Here is a 20,958-nt window from a genome sequence, read left to right on the forward strand (position 1 = left end):
ACTAGCTGGACATGGTGGCACACAGCTCTAATCCCAGCACTTAGGAGGCAGAGGCTGGTTATCTCTATGAGTTCAAGGCCAGCCTGGTCTACATATCAAATTCTAGGACAGCTAATACTACATAGAAAAAACTTACTTAAAAATAAATAAATAAATAAATAAATAAATAAAGATGTATAATAACTTTAGGGGCTAGAGAGATAGTTTAGCATTTACGAGCACTGGCTGTTCTCCCAGAGGACCTGGGTTCAATTCCTAGCACCCACATGGCAGCTCACAACTGTCCGTAACTCCAGTTCCAAGGAATCTGATGCCCTCTTCTGGACTCCACAGGCACCAGGTATGTAAGTGGTGCATGGATATACATGCAGGCAAAATACTCAAACATCCAACATAATAAGTTTTAAAAGACACCTAACAACTTTAAGTCTGTGATAATCAACTGTTAATTTTAAAGCAGGAAATATATATAAAGTGCTTGAAATGGGTTTTGGCATTTATTAAGTGGATAAAAATCCACATTGGCTGCAATACTATCACCTTAGCGTTTATAATTTCTTTGTGTCCATATCTCCTGCCAAACAGTGCTTCCATCGAGCTTTTTCATAGGGGCAGATCACCACTACTATCTTGCAGTACCCAGCTAGATGTCTCCAGCCAAGGCAAAAACAACTGAAGGCAGCCCTGCCAGCTGCTGAGTCAAAGCACAGCACCCCCTTCGTCACTCACATCCTAGACACCGCTAACAGTCTCTCACACATGCACACCCACTCAACTACTCATTCAGAGCACCTCCAAACACCAAGGAACAGCTACTCATTCCTAAATGTAGCCATACATAAGTTAGAAGCCTTGTACTCCCTTCCCTGTGCCCTCTCCGAGCAATTCACCCCAGGACAGAGAACCTAACCCCACCACGAAAATGGAGGGGCCTATATGGATGAATCCTCACTGAGAAGAGGGAAATCAAAGCCAGATTTTTTTTTTCCTTCAACAACTACAGAATCCCACAGAATCAGGGTACTGCCTGCCCTCCTAGCAGAGGCTTCACTCCAGATCCTTCCTGACCACCTAAGACCCTAGTATGGTCTTAATGCCAGTGTTTGAAAGGTAGAGGCAGGCAAATCTCAGAGTTCAAGGCCAGCCTGGTCTACAGAGTGAGTTCCAGGGTAGGTGAGGGCTACACAGAGAAACCCTGTTTCAAAAAAACCAAACCAAAAGGAAAAACAACAACAACAACACAATATAAGAAAAGGTCTGTGTGCCCTCTCTAAATCTAGAAGCAAACATACACCCTGTGTCCTCTCCTAGCCAAAGCAGTCTTCAGAAAAAAGACAGTGTAACACACAGCCAACTTAGGCCAAGGGTGGGTGGTAAGAGGACTTTCTTAGGCTTGAGGCGACACAATTATATTAGCAACTAAGGGTCGACATTCTACAAACATTGTATCTCATTTCATCCCCCACAACCACCCTTTCTCCAGAGGACGACACTGGAGGTATGGAGGCAAGGCCATCGATCTAAAATCACCAGGTGGAATTGGCACCTAGGTCTTTAATTCCAGAATCTTGGATCTGGCTTTTGAGAATGAAGAAAGCTTGGAGGAGCTTTTTTTACGAATTAAAATAGGAGACGCCGTTAATGCAGCACCGTGTCGATCCATCCAGCCCTGAGCTCTCTGATAAAGGGGTGCGGAGCTCCAGAGGGTAGGGATGGTCTCCTATGGGAACCTGGGCGGGGCAGGGAGAGCCCAGGGGAGGAGCCCAGGGGAGGAGGCGGTGGCTCAGGCTCACAGGCCAAGATGGCTGTTAATTAAAGTGCTGGCACCAGCTCCTTTCTGCAAAGTTTGAAGCCGTTATTTTCCACTCCAGCGAAGCGGGGAGAATCCGGCTGGGCTGACAGAGACGCCACACCGCGCCAGGGGAGCGGGCGCGCTTTCGGGGCGGGGGGCGGAGCACGGTGGGGCGGCAAGCGCGCCTCTCGGACGCCCCGGCGAGCGCGGGGGTGGCCGTCTTCGTTGTGTTCCCAGCGGCCGCAGGCTGTTGGTTTGATTCCTCCCCTCCTCTGCTAAGCTACGGCTGAAGGCAACCAAGGAACGCCAGTCTAAGGAGCGAGGGGCTCGAGCGCGTGTCTAGAAGGCTGGGAGGTCTGGACAAATCATACTCTCATGCCCGCGTACGCACCCCTCGGGTCACCAGCCCGGTCGCTATAAAGGCAATTGCACTTAAGAAACTGTCCCAAGGGACCAGGAAGCCACCTACAGCTGAGAGCTCAGGGCTACTCGGCCTGTGTCTGCCTGGAGAAGCGTAGGGGCACTAAGGCATGCTCGCATCACCTTGCACTTTGGACAATAACTAGTCCCCAGAGACCCTGTCACGTTGAGGTTGGAACAGCTGGGAGCAAGGCTGAAGGCTGGAATCCTACCTCTGCCATATCTTACTTTCGCGACTTGGGGCAAATCTCATAACTTCGCAGAGCCTCTGTTCTTCATGTGTAAAATGAGAATAATGGTGGGCTTTATGATGTGAAGTAGATGTGTTCATACATACAAAGCATCCAACACAGTTTGCTTTGGCTCCCGCCTCCTTGACGATGCAAGTCATTCTGACCTGGGTTCGTACTTGGAAGGTCCACTCTGGCAGTGTTCCGCCCACTCCCACTCCTACCATTGGTTATTCCTGAGTCCCTTAGTCTCAATCTTTGGTAGGAATAGTCACAGAATCAAATGGACGGTGGGAGGCCAGCGGTGGGAGTGTGAGCTGGGAGGAGTCTTGCAGCCAAAAAGAATGAGCTGGAGTGTCATTGTTTGTCGTGGCCAGAGGCCTCAGAAAGACACAGTCCGCCTCGGAAAAAGGAGGGTGAAGGAGGAACACTGAGCGCAGCAGCTTGAGCTGGGCCTCAAATAATATGACAAATATTTTGATGGAAGCAGACACATTTCAGTTTATGCAACCTAAACACTTTACTCAACTCAAGGAAGAGAGCCTCATGCAACCTGATGGGGGTGTAAGAGTTAGGGAGTCCCCTAAGGGACTCAACCCATACTCTTTTGGCAGATAGTAAATAGCACTGCCCAGGGCTAGTTAGCTAGTTAGCTTTAACATGGGGGTCCCTCGCCTTCTCTGGGTCCTTATTTTTCCTTGTCTAGCTAGTAGCTGGGATCAGAGGAAGCCGCAGGGAAGAGGCCCCAGGCAAAGGCAGCCTAGCAGATAGCCCCGGGGCAGTAGAAAAGAAGGGGTAGAAGACTGCCATCCTGGGAGAGGGTGTCCCCGAACAGTTAGCAAAAAAAAAAAAAAAAAAAAAAAAAAAAAAAAAAAAAAAAAAAGACGAGGTGGCTGCTATTAGAATTCAGAGATCTTTTTAGGCACCCTAAAAACAAAGGATCTGTCCAAACGGGTTATCTGGATGCTAGGCCTGGGTGCCTACAGAATGGCTCCTCCTTAGTCTTCCTTCCCGGCTTTGGTCTTCACCCTGTCCCTTTTTCTTGGTCTGCCCTCTTGCTCCTCGCTTTGCACACCCCCACTTCAGCATCTCTTTGTCCCCTGAAGATAGGGACAATGTTTCATCCTTCAACCTCCTGCAGGTGGTGGTCCTTTGCCAGTGTCACGGTTTTCCTCGGGACTGACCCCAGGGACAACTATCCCGATGCCACTCTGAGCTTTCTGCCTCTCCCTTCCGTTCGCTCTTTGGTCCTAACCCTCCCTTCCCTCTGAGAGTCTCCTTGTTTATCTGACTCTAGCCCCCTCCCCATTTCTGAGCCTCAGTCTCCAGCTACCTCTGTGGCGCCCTTCGGAGTCTCATAAACCCCGCCCCTCTCTGCCCCTCCAGCCTCACGACTTCCGCGGCCCAATTAGGCGCCGGTCCCGCCCGCATCCCCACCCCTCGCCCTCTCGAAGCCGGGCGGAGCGGGTGGGCGGGGCCCAGAGAAGGGGGCGGTGGCCCCAGCCCGAGAAAGCGGGAGGAGCTAGGCGCAAGGCGGGAGGCGGCGGCCGCCGCGTTCAGTTGGGCAGCGCAGCGGGAGGGAAGCACGAGGCCGAAGCCGGCTGCTGGGCTCCGCAGCGCAAGCAGCGCAGCGCGGCGCCCGGGCCCCGGCTCCATGCCCGCAGCCCCGCCGGACCGCCCTTGAGCGCGGGCATCGCGCCCGCGCTCCCTACCCGCCGGCACCATTGCCCCGACGGCGCGGCCGGGTGGCCCGGCTCTCCCCAGGCTCCGCGCGGGCCGGAAAACGCTGCTGGCAGCCGCTGCGGGCGTGGTGATGCTGCTCGTGCTGGTGGTGCTCATCCCGGTGCTGGTGAGCTCAGGCGGCCCGGATGGCCACTATGAGATGCTGGGCACCTGCCGCATGGTGTGCGACCCCTACCCCGCGCGGGGCCCCGGCGCCGGCGCGCGGTCCGACGGCGGCGACGCTCTGAGCGAGCAGAGCGGTGCGCCCCCGCCCTCCACGCTGGTGCAGGGCCCCCAGGGGAAGCCGGGCCGCACTGGCAAGCCGGGTCCCCCCGGGCCTCCAGGGGACCGGGGTCCTCCGGGTCCTGTGGGACCGCCCGGGGAGAAGGGTGAGCCAGGCAAGCCCGGCCCTCCTGGCCTGCCGGGTTCAGGAGGCAGCGGCGCCATCAGCACGGCCACCTATACCACGGTGCCACGCGTGGCCTTCTACGCCGGCCTCAAGAACCCTCATGAGGGTTACGAGGTGCTCAAGTTTGACGACGTGGTCACCAACCTAGGCAACAACTACGATGCGGCCAGCGGCAAGTTTACATGCAACATTCCTGGCACCTACTTTTTCACCTACCACGTCCTTATGCGCGGCGGCGACGGCACCAGTATGTGGGCGGACCTCTGCAAGAACGGCCAGGTGGGCCATGAGGGGGCATGGGGCTGACCTGGGGGCAGGGCACCCAGGGAGCCCCAGGAGAATGCGTATTGGATCAGAGTCGACAGGCACACCAGGCAGGCGTAGGTGGTGACCCTAAAGCGGCCCCCTTAACGATCAGGAGAAGAATGGTCGCAATTAGCGGGCACCCCTGACTCTTCAGCCCTTGAGCTCGAGCTCTAAGGCAAATGCTACAGGGCACCCGCGGAGTGGGAAATGCGTAAAGCTAAATCCAACTAGTCAGATCATAGGGCTCTAGGGCGCGCGGACTGGTCCTTAGGGGTTTGGCCCTTGGGAGGCTGATTCAGGCTGATTCACTTGAGAGCTAAGATTCAAGCTGACGCCGGCTGGCTTTAAGGGAACAGCAAGTATGTGCTCTTGGGCACGGATAAGGAGAAGCAGTCTCCATGCCTGAGGGCGCTAAACCGAGTGGCTGTGCGCGCAAGAGGAGGAGGGCTGCAGGAGATGTTTTGGGCATAAAGGTAGAGGGAGTCCAGCGCCCAATAGCCTTAGCTGCAGTACGTCCCTGGCTCTAGAGAAGGAACCATCGAGCTGGTCTTTGCAAACCCCCTGGAATGCTCAACCTTTTCTCGGAGTATCAGAGCTATCCAGCGCCTCCGGGGAAAAGTTTCCTCCAGAGGCGGGGCAGAGTGAGAGAAACTCGCCTCCTTAAGATCTCCAGGTCCAACTCCTCCACTATCCTAGCAGATAGAGAGCTGGAAGAGCCCTCTCCGTCCCCTGGAGTGCTTGTGTCTGAGACAGGGACAGCGGGCGCACAGTGTTTCCCTTGGAAACACCCACCCTGGGTTCCCAGTTACCAGCGCTCTCACCTCTGGGTTTCATGAGCCCCCATCCCGGGGGCGTGATCAAGCTGAACCTTCTCTTCTCAGAGGCCAGGGTCAGAATTGAGGTAGGCTATGGAAGTGAGAAGGAATCAATCCTCTGTGATTGAGACTCCAGATCTTCTCGGAACCCCTCCCACTGCAGCACTACCCTTCTTTGGGATCTGCAAAGTTTGGGGATAGGAGAGTGGGCAGAAAGCCTATCGGTATGGAAGACTGTCCTCTCTTCTTTTTTTCTGCCTGCTTCCCCCACTCCCTCTATGGTTTCTGCCTCTTTTTCTGTCTTTTGACCATTTCTTACCGGAATCCGCCATTCATCTCTGTCTCTCTTCTCTGGGTCCAACCTCCCCCCTTCTCTATTGCTGGGTCTCTCTCCCTTTTGTGTCTGTCGGGCTTCTGCTGTCTCTCCTCTTTGTCCTTGGTTCCTGACCAAATGGGAAGGCTCCAGAATCCAGCAAAGGCTCATTCTGCAGACAGCCCCACAAGTCCCCTTATTAATCACCAATAAGGCATGCAGCAATGTCACCTTCATTGATGCCATTCCTTCCTCAAAGAAAGTTTGAGCTGGCCCAAAGCCGAGGTTTAGGACACCGGGCTTGCTGGGATTGAAGAGTGGTTACTAGGCCCTTAGACCCTTAGACAGGGGGTCCCAGCAGGGTCCCAGCAATAGGGCCTGAGGCGTCTCCTCATATAGTGTGTGATATAGTGGGGCCACTTGCCTTAGTCTCTTGGAATTGAAACCATTCCCCAAACCTCTTTCCCCTCCCTCAGAGCCTGGGTGTTAGCACAGCCCGAAGAAGAGTTCACAAGGTGAAGGACCACAGGCTTCCAGAGGTTCACTGAGGCTATTTTAGGGTTTCAAAGACTCATCACATTAACAGTTACTCAAAGACGTCCCTCCCCCCCCCCAAACAAACAAAAAAAAATGATTAAGAACAGTAATGGAGTCTGTGGCCTCCTCCCAATACCCTTTTGTGACTTCTTCCAGATTGTCCAAGAGGCTCACTGAATCTCAGCAACCATTCCACGTATTTGTTGTGACCCCCTACAGGAAACAAGACTTGAGGCTTGTTTGGAACCAAGGGTTTAGCCCATTTGCCCTCTAGGGCTCTCTGGCTTCTGTAGCGGGGGCAGTAGTAGTGGCCATACAGTAACACACTCAGTAGGCACTGTATTAAAGGTGGGCTGGGAATGCATCTGGCAACTCCTGTCTCCACATGTGTTGTCTGAGAGAGTGACTAAGTGGGTCGGCCCTACCCTAGCTCAGAACCACTTGGCAGGAAGAAAAGGATGTTGAATCCAGGTTCGCCAGGTTAGGAGACACCACTAACGGGGGAGGAAAGGGTCATGTGTAGAGGAAGGCTGCCTCGGGTAGGTGAGACATTTAAGTAAGCAGAGAAAACGGTGACAGGGCTGCCCAATGGTTGGAAATAGAGGAAAGGCACTTTTGCTTACCATGTCTTCAGGTGGAGAGGCCACTGTGGGCGGGCATTGCATGCAAAGTTTCCTGCTTGCAAAGAGGTTTCCAGTCCGTCCCTGGTTAAGAAGAATAGAGAAAGGGGTTTTTCCATCAGCATGCCTAGTGCCTAAGGATCCATGTCTAAGGCCCACTGCCCTCTCTCCATAGGGTTAGCCTTGCGTCAGTCTCCCGAGTCTGATGGCACCCGATACAAGTGCTTAGAATGAGAAGTCTGAGGGAAGCCTGACCACAACCACCTCCATATCTGTGGTTCAGACAGGTCAGGGTGAACACAAAATTGATAAACATAGCTACTGTGCCATAAAAAAAACCTCCTGGGGAATCAGCCTCACATCTAGCGGGTGGAAAGAGACCCAGCTGTCCTCTCTAACTTCTGGTACCATAAGCAGCACAGACTCACACAGAATGGACCTGGTAAATCTATGTGCCGACAGTCCTCTATGAACCAGGCTGGCAACTTCTGGGAGCCACACCTACCTATCCAAGCCCCGGGTGTGGACTGGGGAAATAGCCCTTTCCCTGACTATAGTCTAGGAACTGGGTTACCCTGGTCAAACCACTGCCTCAGTTTCCCCTCTTGGTGGCCCCTCCTGACAAGGAACAGGCTGCTCTCTGGCTTCCATGGCAACCTCAATTCCCCATCTTTCCTAGGGTTCCCAAGAGGAGCTCGATGCCTCAACGGCTTCCAGTCTTGAGTAGAGAACTGGGACCCCTGGGCTCCATTTCAGGATCTCCCACTGTCTAAGGATGGAAGGGCATAAATTCTTGCTGCTTCCATGGATAATTAGGATAATTACAGCAACAATCATGGTGATGAATAAATAATAAACATAAGCAGAACAGTTCTGATGCCTGTCACATCACCAGGAGATTCCTATTGACGGATGACTGTGTTCTAATGGATTTGGCTATTAAAGAGCACACTGTTTTAATGAGTTAAGGCTAAATTAATCTGGGTAATAAAAATAATTGTTATTAGTAGTAATTTATTACCAAAGATAATGAAGTGCACATGTAATAATAAATACTACCAGGATTAGGGCCCAGGGAACAATACAGAAGTTGGCTGCTTGCTTTCAGCTCTTCTCTGCTAGTTTAAAACCCTATCAAGACTTAATTTTTTTGCTTTACCATCTAAAGGCTTTTGTAAAGGTGGCAGTAGTGAGATAGGGACTTCTTATCCAATTTTCTAGACATAGAAACTGAGGCCTTGAATAAACAGAGTCTCTCTCTTATTTCCTCCCTCCCACATTTTTTTTTTTTTTTTGAGACAGGGTTTCTCTGTGTATCCCTGGCTGGCCTGGAACTCACTGTGTAGACCAGGATGGCCTTGAACTCACAGAAATCTGCCTGCTTCTACCCCCCCAGTGCTGGGATGAAAGGCGTGCGCCACTACTGCCGGGCCCACCTTTAAAATTTTATTGCGTGTGGGGACACAACATTTGTTGTGGAGGTCAGAGAGGACAACTTGCAGGAGTCAGTTCTGTCCTACCATGTGGGTTCCTGGGGACTGAACTCGGGTCATCAGGCTTGGCACCTTTACCTGCTGAGATACCTTACCAGCCCCTTCTCCCACTTTTTAGAGGAGATGTTTCCCCAGTTGTAATCCACATGGTTCCAACCCAGGCTGGGGAAGAGGTTAAGGAGAGATAAGGGGCTGGAAGGACATTGAATTCGGGGAGAGGTGCATGCAAATGTGTTGGGCCCTCTTGGTTGTAGCATTGCTGCTGAGTCGGCTGTTTTAGCAAGGATGACCCACAGTTATGCTTCCCTTAACTCCCCCATCCCCCCCACTGCCAACTGTGATTTGGCTTCAGCCTAGACAGTAGTCTTGGGTTAGGTGGCTGCAGGAGCTGCCATCAGAGGAGAGGGCTAGAGAGGAACTGTGGAAAAGCCTGCCTCAGAACCCTGTTCAATGTCGCCTTCCCCACTGCAAGCTACAACTAAGGGGAAGGCTTCTCTCCCCCCCCCTTTAATTTTTTAAATGTTGATTTTAACTCATGTGTATGGGTTTTTGATCGCATACCACATGTGTGCCTTCCAGAAGAGGGTATCGAAGCCCCAGGCACTGGAATTACAGATGGTTTTGTGAGCCGTCATGTGAGTGCTGGGAATTAAACTGGAGTCCTCTGCAAGAGCAGCCAGTGCTCTTAACCCCCGAGCCATCTCTCCAGCCCCAGCTCTCTTTTTAGTTTTTAAAATCTACTTTATGTGTATGGGTGTTTTGCCTGCATGTTGTGTATCACATGTTTGCCTGGAGCCTTTAGGGGCCAGAAAAGAGCATAGGATCCCCTGGAGCTGGAGTTACAGACAGTTGTGAGCTGTCGTATAAGGTGCTAGGAATCGAACCTGACGTCCCCTGGAAGAATAGCCAGTGGTCTTAATCCACTGAGCTAACCCTCCAGTCCCTCTTCTGTTCCTTACCCTCTATTTTAGGGAGACCCTGAATTCAAAAGCTTAGTTCTCTTGTTGCCTCAGAAATGTCCACAGATAACTCAAACACCAACACCCTCCCCCAATGTCTTAAACTAGTCAGAGCCCTCAGAAGTCACACTGCAGTGCTAGTGCTTCTCTTGAGCTGTCCTTTCCTGTCCTCATCTCCCTCAAGACCAGGACCACAGAGGATGTAAGCCCCCAATTCCTTCCCTCCCGTCCTGTTTTTTTTCTGTTGCCCTAGGATGGGTAGCAGAAGAGTTGGGAGTCCTTTGACCAGGGTAATAGTCACAGCGATATTGCTATAACTCCCAGAGGCCTTGGGCAGTGGGTTCAATCAAAGGCCAGGAGGGGAAACAATTACCAGGCCTTGAGTCTCAGTGCCAAGGTGAGAGAGACTCTGGAATGAGCTTTGGATAGACCCAAAGGCCCAGCCCTGCTTCTTAGTTACTAGCAGTCTGGTATTGCCCCAGCTGCCTCACCTCCGTGGGCAAGCTGTGTCCTTTGTCCATCCATTGACATAAGAGCAGGTGGGTGTGAGAGAAATGGCAGCAGAGAGGTAGGAAAGAATGCCAACGACAGAGGGAAGATCTTCCATCTCAGGAAGTACAAGGCAGCCCTCTATGCAAGGAAGGACTTCCAAGTGGGGCCACCCTGGAAGGCGCTGAGGTGGGCAGCAGGCAGATGGTGAGACCTGCAGGAGTTACAGATGAAGATTCCATCTGGACTTCAGATTCGAACCCAGATATGTCCTGCCCTAGAATCCAGGGCTTCTTGATGTCTGCTCCCAAAATGTTATGCATGATTAAGCGGCGGGCAGGGTGGGATGACGGAAAAGCAGGCCAAGGTCCTGAATGGCCAGAAAGCTGGGCTTTAGGACCTCCAACTCCTCACCATATGGCTGCCTCACCTCCTTCCCCTCTCATACTGCCCCACCCCCCACCCCCACCCCCATAGGTGCGGGCCAGCGCCATTGCCCAGGATGCAGACCAGAACTACGACTATGCCAGCAACAGCGTGATCCTGCACCTGGACGCAGGCGATGAGGTCTTCATCAAGCTGGATGGAGGCAAAGCGCATGGTGGCAACAGCAACAAATACAGCACTTTCTCTGGCTTCATCATCTATTCAGATTGAGCCCCTGTACCCCTTTCCATCCGTGGCTCTTCATCCCTGGGGCTCCCCTCTCAAGAGAGGCAAACAAGAACCCATTCCCTACTCATTTTCAAATTGCTTGGCCCGGGCCGCCGACCCTCCCAGGCTGAATCGCCTCTTGCCTCCACCACCTAGTCCAGGCCTTTATTCCATGGAGCGCAACCCCCCCCACCCCACACCCCCGCACGCAGTTCCGGCCCGGGTGGCAGGTTGCCTTTCTGGCCCCAGCCTGCACTGTATATGTGTACAATAGGACTGTTTACTGCCCACCCCTCCTGCCAGCCAGGCCCAGTCTGGGGGGCGGGAAGTTGGCGCGGTTGCTTCCTGCGGGGTGACCCCGCCTGGGGGAGGAGCGGGTTAGGGGCTGGATAACTTCCCAGCACCCTCAAAACCCTGGAACAGCTGCAACTGGTCTGACCAAAGCTATAATAAAAACATTTCCACCCCGTGGGGATTTCAGTCTGTGCCCTGGGGAAGTGTGTAGGAGGTGCCCTGGACCCCGTCCTCTAGACTGGGAAGGAGTATGGTAAAAGATTTGGGGACAACCAGATGCTGGCCCCATAGCTGCTCCAGAGGAAGGACCAAAAGTCCGATGCAGGCTGGGCGGTGGGGGCGCACGCCTTTAATCGCAGCACTCGGGAGGCAGAGGCAGGCAGATCTCTGTGAGTTCGAGGCCAGCCTGGTCTACAAGCGAGTTCCAGGCCACCCAAAGCTACATAGAGAAACCTGGTCTTGAAAAAACAACAAAGACGTCTGATGCTCACTCACCACAGCCCGAGTGGGCAGCAATCTAGTCACATGCTATGTGGTGGTAAAGCGCCATCTTTGCATTGGGAGCAAGGTACAGGCAAATTTTTAAGCGGAGAGCCTAGGTTCCTATGATACCTCGTGTGATCCAAGCCCCTCTCTGACTGGTGAAAGCCACAAAAAGGATCGAGCTTTGCACTAAAAGCTGGTTGACCTTGTTCGAATCACTACTTTTGAGCTCCTGTTTTTTTCATCAGTAAAATGTGGGAAAGGAAACCCACTTCCCTCAACTGGCGGTTAAAGAGGTGTAATGTACACACTCAAAGCACATAGCTCTTCTTGTTTATGTATCATTTAAAAGTTTGCAGGATGTTTTCAGGTACTCTCTCACCCAAGTTGGAGTTAGGTGAATGGGTAAGCTTTCTTCCACGGAGGTTAAAGTGGCAGGGTTGTTAAGTTCTGTGGTTGTACCTGAATCCAAGTCACACTGACTCTCTGGCCTGCCACTGCCTCTTTCACCTTCTTGTAACTGGCAACATGTAACACGTGACCCACTGTGTGTCAGACACTGTGTAGGCACTTTATAAATATTTCCTCACAGATAGGTATGACGTGCAAAATGGGTTCACAGAAAGCCCTCCCATGTCCGTATTTGGTTTTTGAGACAGGGTTTCACTGTATCCCTGGCTGTCCTGGAACTCACTCTGTAGACCAGGCTGGCCTTGAACTCTCAGAGATCCACTTGCCCCTGCCTCTGAAGTACTGGGATTAGAGGTGTGCGCCACCACTGCCCAGCCAATTTTGTGCATTTTACTGGTATATTTATTTGGAGATGGAGTTTCACTCATCATTTTGCCTGGATTGGTCATCACTCCTGAGCTCAAGTGTTCCTCTAGTGTCAGCCTCTCAGTGGGATGACACCTGGCTACTTTATCGATTTTTAGATAAAGAAACTGAAGCTCAGCAAGGTTGTGCAGATTGCCAAACCACAGGGCTACAAACAGGCAAATGCCAATATTTGAGCCAAGGACAGTGCCCTTCCCCAGTGCTCTATATTTACAAGGAACTGGCATATTCAAAGTAGAGCTGAGTTGGGATAGCCCCATCCCATCCTTCTCCTCCTACCCCAGCCCTACAGAGGCCTGATGCATTAATAAGCATCTGCCATGGGCCGCAGCCATGGGCTGGGGCTTAGGAGAATGCCAAGGCTCTACACTGAGGAAAGGTCCCATCTGGCTCGCCAGTCTGGCTCAGCTGGAGAGGCAGGAAGGAGGGGCAGCCACCCTCCTGGCCAGGCCCCATGTATGGACCCTTGTCATGGCTGGCAGATTTGAATGGCTTTCTTTATCTTCCCTTCTCTCCCCTATTTCCCCCCGCTGCCAGCTGTGGCCATTTAATAAAATTAGTTTAATGCTTGTGCCCTCCCTGTGAGATCTGGAGATTGAAATCTGCAGGTCCCCACAAACCCAATAAAACCCCTGGCAGCTCTAGATGGAACTAGAGTCTCCATGGGAAGTGTGATTAGATTAGAAGGCACTCCTCCTGTCCCCTAGTGATGCCCACAGCTGCCTCTGGCTCTTTAATAGCCACACCGACTCAGAATTACCTAGTGGCCATACTTGGGATGGAGGGGGTTCCGCCCTACCCTAGAGGCCATAAGGACTATCCCAGGTACAACCTGGGATAACAACCAAGTACGTGTTAATTCTGTCTACAGTGAGTGCTTGGCTAGCTGGCTGCTTTGCATTTCTTTCTGGTGACTTGATAATCCTCATGCCATTTTGAGAGATGGGACTGAAATCCCCATTCTTGCAGATGAGGACTCACAGACTTATCACTTGCCATGGCCAGGTGGGATGTTTGTGGCACACCTAGGACTGGACCAAAGCCAAGGAGTTTCTCTACCTCTGCAAGGCTCCAGGAGTGTCCTGCAATGCCAGCTGAGTACACTTAGGCAACATCCCAGCTACAAGGGACTCTACTGGAAGGTCTCTTCCCCATCAAACAGTGGCTCCCTAAGGACAAAAATCTGTTTTCTCCTTCAGATGAGAGACAGCTGATGAGGGAGGGCAAGAGCTATGTCTCCACCACTCAGACTGGGAAGTTTTCTGAAGGCAAGGCTTGTATCTCCTGCATCAGACTAGTGGGACCTCAAAGTCTGTATTTTCTCTCCATACTGTCATCTAGTTCCTTGACAGAGAGCTGTATATCTGCTTCAACAGTAATTGATCCCTCAATGTACTGGTGATGGTTCCCGCTTGCAGTTCTGTGGGTAGGCACAAGTTTACTTTTCTGCTCATCTAGGCCTTTCTGAGATGAGGGGACAGTTTCTACCTGTAAACTGGGTATCCTTGATGACAAGATTGTCTCCTTTGTAGTTCAGAGTTCTCTGAGAGCAGATGGTGTATCTCCCTCTCGGCCTCCTTCAGTCAGGGGCTTTTTAGGTACAGGGATATTGGGGGGGGGGCGGTGGCCTGGGTGGTAGGTGGAAGGAGGCTGGACAGACAGAATGTGAGTCCACGCTAGCTAGAGAATGGAAGCAAGAAGTGTCCCCAGGTTACCCTCACCCTTTTAGAAAGATGTGTGACTAATTAAGGAAGAATGTCCCTGTCAGGAGGGGAGTGTGGATGGAGGTAACCCCAGAGTTCACTCACACAGGGATGGCAGGCCATTCTGTAGCTAGGCAGCTGACAGCCGTAGGTGCTGGTGTCACCCTGGTTTCTGAGGTTATTGGGTCCAGAGGGGGCAGTAGGGCCCACTGCTGGGGGCTGCCCTAATTGGATGACTTTGCAGGAAGGCCAGGCAGGTGCACTCAGCTCTCTGCTTCAGCTTCCTACAAACACATCTGCCATGTCGAGGTCTAGGGGTTAATTGGCTCCTGCCTCACTCCCGGTAACCAATATTTCATTTACTGCTCGGAGGGGGAGCTGCCCAGACAATCAATCCTGGACAAGTGTCCAGGAGGTAGGGGAGCTGGGCAGGCACAGGAGCTGTTCAGGCAGGAGTTTGGGGGCCCAGGGGAAGAGGCAGGAGCTATAGACCCAGAGAAGGTGGCCAAGTGCTCAAGGCAACTCTGACCCTGGCTGGAGGTCTCCTGACCATGAAAACAGCCCCAGGGTCCTCAAAGGCCAAGAGCAAATCCCAGGAGTCCAGAGGCCTCCCCATTGCAGCCATGCTGTTTCCCCTGCCCTGGTGCCCTATGCATTTCTGGATCTAGATGCCCCCCAGATGAAGCTGTGACAGGTTAGATGCTGTTAATAAGACTTCTTCACATGTGATGAAGGAATATATGAAAAACAGAATTGGAGGTGTGAGTTCCTAGCTCCCAGGTAGCGAACCTTAAAATTCTACAAATGAGGTGATAATAAAGTGGAACTGAAAGGTCTGTAGGTGTTTGGAACAGGAAGGGACTGGAAGGGTCACTGAGAAATAGCAGCTAGGGGCTGAATGAGCAAAGGGCCCAGACGACTCTCCCACCCCAGGCATTTTCCATATGCCACGCCATTGTCTTGTGTGCTGAAACTGATAACCGAAGGCACAGAATAGGTAACTTCTGTTCCACAGCTGGAAAAACCAAGGCCCAGAAAAAGTTGCCCAGGGCAGAGCTAGAACCAGAGATCACAGGACCTAGTAGACAAACAGGGAGTGGAGACAAAAGATCCAGCTCAAACCCTGACTGTGTCAGATGTCCTAGGAAAAGACATTTCATTTCCTCTGCCCCTTTGTTTCCTCATCTACAAAACGGGGCTGGATACTACTTGAAAGGCCGTCGGGAGGAAGTGAATGAGAACCTGTTTTGTAAATTCTGAAGAAAAATGTGTATGTGTTATTATTGTTGTAATCCAAGTCCCCTGAGCCTTGAGATTTCCTGTTTTTTGTTCAGCAGTGCCTGGGATTATTAATAGGATGGTTCCTAAAAGATGATACCCAGGTTGTTTTCAAGCCTGGTAACAACCAAGTGAGAGTAGGACTCTAAGGGGGAGGATCTGGTGTGGGGGATCTAGGAGGGGGAGCTAAGTATTCAGAATGTGTTCACTAGTCTCCATTCTGGACTCTCCAACCTACTGCTCTGTGACTTCCAAAATGGGGTGAGTACAGGGATACCCCAAAGCCTCCATCTGTTCCTGTCTGGATTTTTTTCTGTTCATTTCAGCAAATATTGCTGGACACCTACCTATACGCAAGGCCTTTGCTCAGTGCCAAGGAGCTTAACAAGAAGCCACTAGAACAGTAGGTCATGACCCCTTTTCGGGCATTAAATGATCTTTTCGAAGGGGTCGCCTAAGACCATAAAACAAAACAGATATTTACATTACAATTCATAACAGTAGCAAAATTACAGTTATGAAAATAATTGTATGGTTTGAGGTCACCACAACATGAGGAACTGTATTAAAGGGTCACAGCATCAGGATGGTTGATAATCAGAGCACTAGAGATTCAAGATACCCGTGGGGATGGTATTCAGACACTCACAGCATGGTGACCTGCGAGGGCAAGGGAAACTCCACCAACTATGAGCAGGGGTTGCTCTGAGGCAATTACACTACATGGGGCTTGGCTTTGTTCTGGTCTCTAAAATCTGACCCCCTGTGCCTGGAATTGTTGCTGTAGGTGAACTTTTGGGGTGATGGACAGTGTTTCTTCATTGCAGGCTGAGCAGCTCTCCTTCCCCTTAGTCACCCAGTGTGCTTTCTGTAATGTTTCCTTCCACCTGGCAAAGGGCAAATCTGAAGGCTTGTCCCCAGGTCCCCAAGGTAGAAGTCTCTTAGGTCCCTCAGTCAGAAGCTCCAGCCTGAACTGGGAAACTGCCAAGGGCATGAGAACTACACACCTCTCCCCCTGACTGACTGACTGACTGACCAGATGTAGGGATGGGACTGCTAGGACCCTTGGTTACTGCAGCCGCCTGCAGAATATCTGTGCACTCTTCAAAGTCCAAGTTCATTGCCTGTTCTTCCATAAAGTCTTCAGCAGTCACCTGTTTCCTGGGCCAGACTCAGGCTCTCCAGTAGAGGACAATGTTTCCTTTAGTATATGACACTGTGCCAGCCACATAAGAACCATTCTGCTGCTGGGCAGTGGTGGCACACACCTTTAATTCCAACACTTGGGAGGCAGAGACAGGTGGATCTCTGTGAGTTCAAGGCCGGCCTGGTCTACAGAGTGAGTTTCAGGACAGCCAGGACTGTTATATAGAGAAACCTTGTCTCAACCCCCCACCCCTGCCGCCAAAAAAAGAACCGTTCTGCCAGTGTTAGCTATTTCAAACGTCTCTCGCCCTCCTTGAACCACCACCTTTTCCTCTGTGATGGCCGGATGGGCACCTCGAGACATCACTTAGGTGTCCTTCAGGGTAGAAGGATCTGTTCCACTGACTGCTGGAAGTGCTGCCAGCAGATCACATTCAGCTGCCTCAAAATCCCTCTCCTGGGGGATTCACCTCTGCCAATGTGAGTGCCTTGCTTGCTTGTCTTATCCTCTTCTCTTCATAACTCGCTCCCACAACTGATTTTGTTAAGGGCTTTGAGGCCTTGGCTCCCTGCAAAGGACCACTCTAAAGTATCCTCCTAGCTTCAGAGAGCTCAGCACAATTTCTCCCTTTGCTCTATCCTGCACATTCTCTCCCACAGGTGTTAATTCTCACAGCAATGTCTCTGAAACAAGAAAACAAATAAACAAAAACTTGTGACACACTGATCTGCTCCCTGGAACCTACTCTGCAGAGTTCTCAACCTGTAACACTTGCCTCTGATCTTTTACAAAAAGAATAATTTTTTTGAGACAGGGTTTCACTGTGCAGCCCTGGCTGGCTTAGAACTCTCTATGTAGACTAAGCTGGCAGAGAACTCACAGAGACCCACCTCTGCCTCCTAAGTGCTGGCAATTATGCGTTAAAGGCGCATACTACCACACCTGGCTCCTACTTTGGTGGTTTTTTTTTGTTGTTGTTGTTTTTGAGACATAGTTGCTCACTGGGGCCTGGGAATTTCTTATTAGGCTAGGATAACTGGCCCACGAGCTTCCAGGATCCACCTGTTCCTACTTCTCAGGCAGTGGGATTACAAGTGCATGCCACCATGCTCATCTTTGTACATGAGTGCTGGGAATGGAACTTGGATTCATGCTTGCATGGCAAGCACTTTACTGACCAAGCCATCTTCTCAACCCTGATAGCCTCATTTTTTGTATTAATCTTCAACTTCTCATACTTTCATTGCCTCCTTCCCATCATCGTTTAAGTTTTTCTAATATGTAAAAGGCCTCCTTCGACCCCATCCTCTCTGTTCCACTTGAGAATAAATATCCTCAAAGAGTGCTTACTACTTTCCTGTCTCATCCTGATCTAGAGGCTGCCACTCCTCTGAAACTGCCCAAGTCAAGTCCACTCAACCCCTCCATGATAAAGCAAATGGACTTGGGAGCCCTCATCGTGCTTGGCTTCTGTATTAGGTTACGATGGCAAGAATGATGTCTTAAAGCTAGGCCTGATGGCACAGCCTCTAAGCCCAGCTACTTGTCAAGCTGAGGCAAGAGGATAATGTGTTCAAGCACAGCTCGAGCAACTCAGTGAGACCCTGTCTCAAAATAAAAATTAAAACAGAGGGCGAGGCCAGGCAGTGGTGGTTCACATCTTTGATCCCAGAACTCGTGAGGCAGAGGCGGGCAGATCTCTGTGAGTTCTAGGCCAGCCTGGTCTATAAAGCTATACAGAGAAACTCTGTCTCCAAAAAGTAAACAAATAAGTAAATAAAAAATAAAATTAAATAAATAAAAACAAAATGGAGGGCTAGGGCTACAGCTCAATGGGAGAGCATTTGCTGTGTGTGTTAGAATCTGGGCTTCATTCTCAGGATTATTAATAAATAGATGAATGGATAATAGCATGATGGGCTTGATTCAAGGACACTTCTCAAGGACCTTTCTTTTTTAAAAAATCATTTATTTATTTATTTATTTATTATGTGTATGAGTGTTTGTCTGCATGGATGTCTGTGTACCAAATGCATGCCTGGTGTCTAGAGGCCAGAAGAGGATGACAGACCATGGTGAGTGGCCATATGAGTGCTGGGAATTGAATCTGGGTTCTCTGGAAGACTAGCCAGTATTTCTTTTTTTCTTTTTTTCTTTTTTCTTTTTTTGGTTTTTCGAGACAGAGTTTCTCTGTGTAGCTTTGGAGCCTATCCTGGCACTCGCTCTGGAGACCAGGCTGGCCTCGAACTCACAGAGATCAGCCTGCCTCTGCCTCCCAACTGCTGGGATTAAAGGCGTGTGCCACCAACGCCCGGCCCTGCGCCACCAACTCCCGGTTCGATTAGCCAGTATTTCTATAGCCTCTGACCCCCAATTAGTCTATTTCTAATGTCAGACCTTGGCTCGAAGGGTGTATAAATTCAACAGAAAAGGGTTATGGTCAGTTGTACAGTGTCTGCCTGGCATGAACAAGGTCCTGGTTTTGATCCTGGAATTAAAATAAGAAAAGAATGTGCAGATGCTCTTCTCATCTACATCCCCTACCCACCTCTGGCAGGCTGTTTCAGCAGTCACAGAGAGTAAGGTGTATGTTCACCCCACAAGATGTAGACCACACCAGCTAAAAGCACTTCTCGTCTGCACAGACAACAGAGCTAAAACCACACAGGTTAGCATCTATGTCTTGAGGGTATTTTTTCTATATTTATTTATTCACTGTGTATTGTTCCACATTTATTTATGCACACCACAACAGGCATATGGAAGCCATAGACAACCTGAGAAAGTTAATTCTTTCTTCCACCATGTGAATTCTAGGGATTAAATTCCAACCATCAATTTAGCAGCTTTTACCACTGAACCACAAGCCAGCCCTGCCTTGAGTTTGGGTTTACACACATATATTTTACAGTGTTGGGGATCAAACACATGGCTTCCTATTTGCTAGACAAGCCCTCTACCACTAAACTCCATGTTCAACCCTGAGCCTTAAAATTCATGTGTTTTGTTTTTTCGAGACAGGGTATATGTTATCCTGACTATCTTGGAGCTCAATATGTAGACCAGTCTGGCCTCTAACTCACAGAGATCCTCCTGCCTCCCGAGTGCTGGGATTAAAGGCATGTACTACCATGCCCAGCTGAAATTCTTTTTGGGGGGCAGGAGCATGGTTCGAGACAAGGTTTCTTGGGCAGTTCTGACTGTCCTGGAAGTAGCTCTGTAGGATAGGCTGACCTCACAAAGATCTGTCTGCCTCTCTGCCTCCATGAGTGCTGCGATTAAAGGCATTTACCACCTTGCCCAGCTGAAATTCTTTTTAAGGATTTTTATAAAATTATGTGTACATGTGTTTGTCTATGAGTGGGTGTTTGCATGCATATGGTACTTGTAGAGACCAGAAGAGGGTGTCAGATGCCCTGGAGCTGACAGTTGTGAGCTCTCCAATATGAGTGTTGGGAACCCAACTCAGGTCCTCTAGAAGAGTGGTAAGTGCTCTTAGCCACTGAACCAGGCTAACTGTAGGCCATCTGACCTCAACAACAACAACAAAACAAAACCAAAGCAAAACCAAAAAACAAAACAAAAGTCTCTTATCTTGGCTTCTGAGATCTAAGAAACAGGCTTTGACAGACTATTCTCCCATCTTTTACATCTCAGCTAACATAGCCATTATTGCCTCAGTATGTTCTTACTATAGCCTATATTATCTTACGGTATTGTTAGTTAGCTTAATTCTCCTCCCCCACATCTTCCTCCTCCTTCCCCACCCACACCCCTTCCCAGGGGCTTACTCGATAGTTCAAGCTGGGCTAGCACTTACTACGTCTATGAAGCTGGCTTTGAACTTGAAACATTCCCTTTTTTCTGCCTTACTATGTACCACAGTTCCCGTCCCTGATAAATATCTAATTTGCCTGTAGATTGTGAGCTCCAAGTATCACTTATCCCTGGCTGTCACCCCTGTATCCCTGGCTGTCCTAACAGTTGGTGAATGAATGAATATGAAGACACCTAGTGCCATTTTGCTGAACGTCTACAAGATGTCTTGCTCACATTATGTCTTTTTAACTTTTTTACTTATGGGGTTGAAGATTTAGTTCAGTGGTAGCAATAAGGCCCTGGATTCGGTCCTCAGCTCTGCAGGATGGGGATGAGGGGAAGAAAAAAAAAGTGCCAGACTTGGTGCTTCTTCTTGAAGGTCCTAAACCTTCCATTATACCTCACACCTCTACACAGACAAATCACTGTAAGAGGGGAGGGCACCCTTAACCAGAAAGCTATCCTCAAACAACCGATTCCTTTTGGAGTTGGAGAAGGCAAGAGCATCCAGTGTTCTTGTTGCTTTGTACCTGTAACTGTACCTTCACTCAATTTTCTTGTTTTGTCCTCACTAAGCTAAGTGCTGTTCTATCATTTTGGATCCAGAGAGGTGAATAGAGAGTTTGGGTCTGGGAGGC

The 20,958-nt window shown here is 50.3% G+C and overlaps 1 protein-coding gene across 1 annotated transcript; it reads left to right on the forward strand.

Annotated features, from left to right (window-relative positions):
- Positions 1-4,255: 4,255 nt before the first annotated feature.
- On the forward strand, positions 4,256-10,769 carry C1ql1 (complement C1q like 1). Its single transcript, XM_027428014.2, has 2 exons — positions 4,256-4,852; positions 10,583-10,769. The coding sequence occupies exons 1-2, from the start codon at positions 4,256-4,258 to the stop codon at positions 10,760-10,762; spliced, it is 777 nt and encodes a 258-aa protein (XP_027283815.1). The 3' UTR covers positions 10,763-10,769.
- The last annotated feature ends 10,189 nt before the right edge of the window (positions 10,770-20,958 follow it).

Source organism: Cricetulus griseus, chromosome 7 (genome assembly GCF_003668045.3).
Source record: "Cricetulus griseus strain 17A/GY chromosome 7, alternate assembly CriGri-PICRH-1.0, whole genome shotgun sequence".
Classification (NCBI taxonomy): Eukaryota; Metazoa; Chordata; class Mammalia; order Rodentia; family Cricetidae; genus Cricetulus; species Cricetulus griseus.

What these genes read in the sequence shown, in the direction of transcription:
- C1ql1 (XM_027428014.2), top strand. Translation starts at nt 4,256, where the DNA reads ATGCTGCTCGTGCTGGTGGTGCTCATCCCGGTGCTGGTGAGCTCAGGC. An exon ending in ACCTCTGCAAGAACGGCCAG is followed by an intron (nt 4,853 to 10,582) that starts GTGGGCCATGAG and finishes CCACCCCCATAG; the next exon opens with GTGCGGGCCAGCGCCATTGC.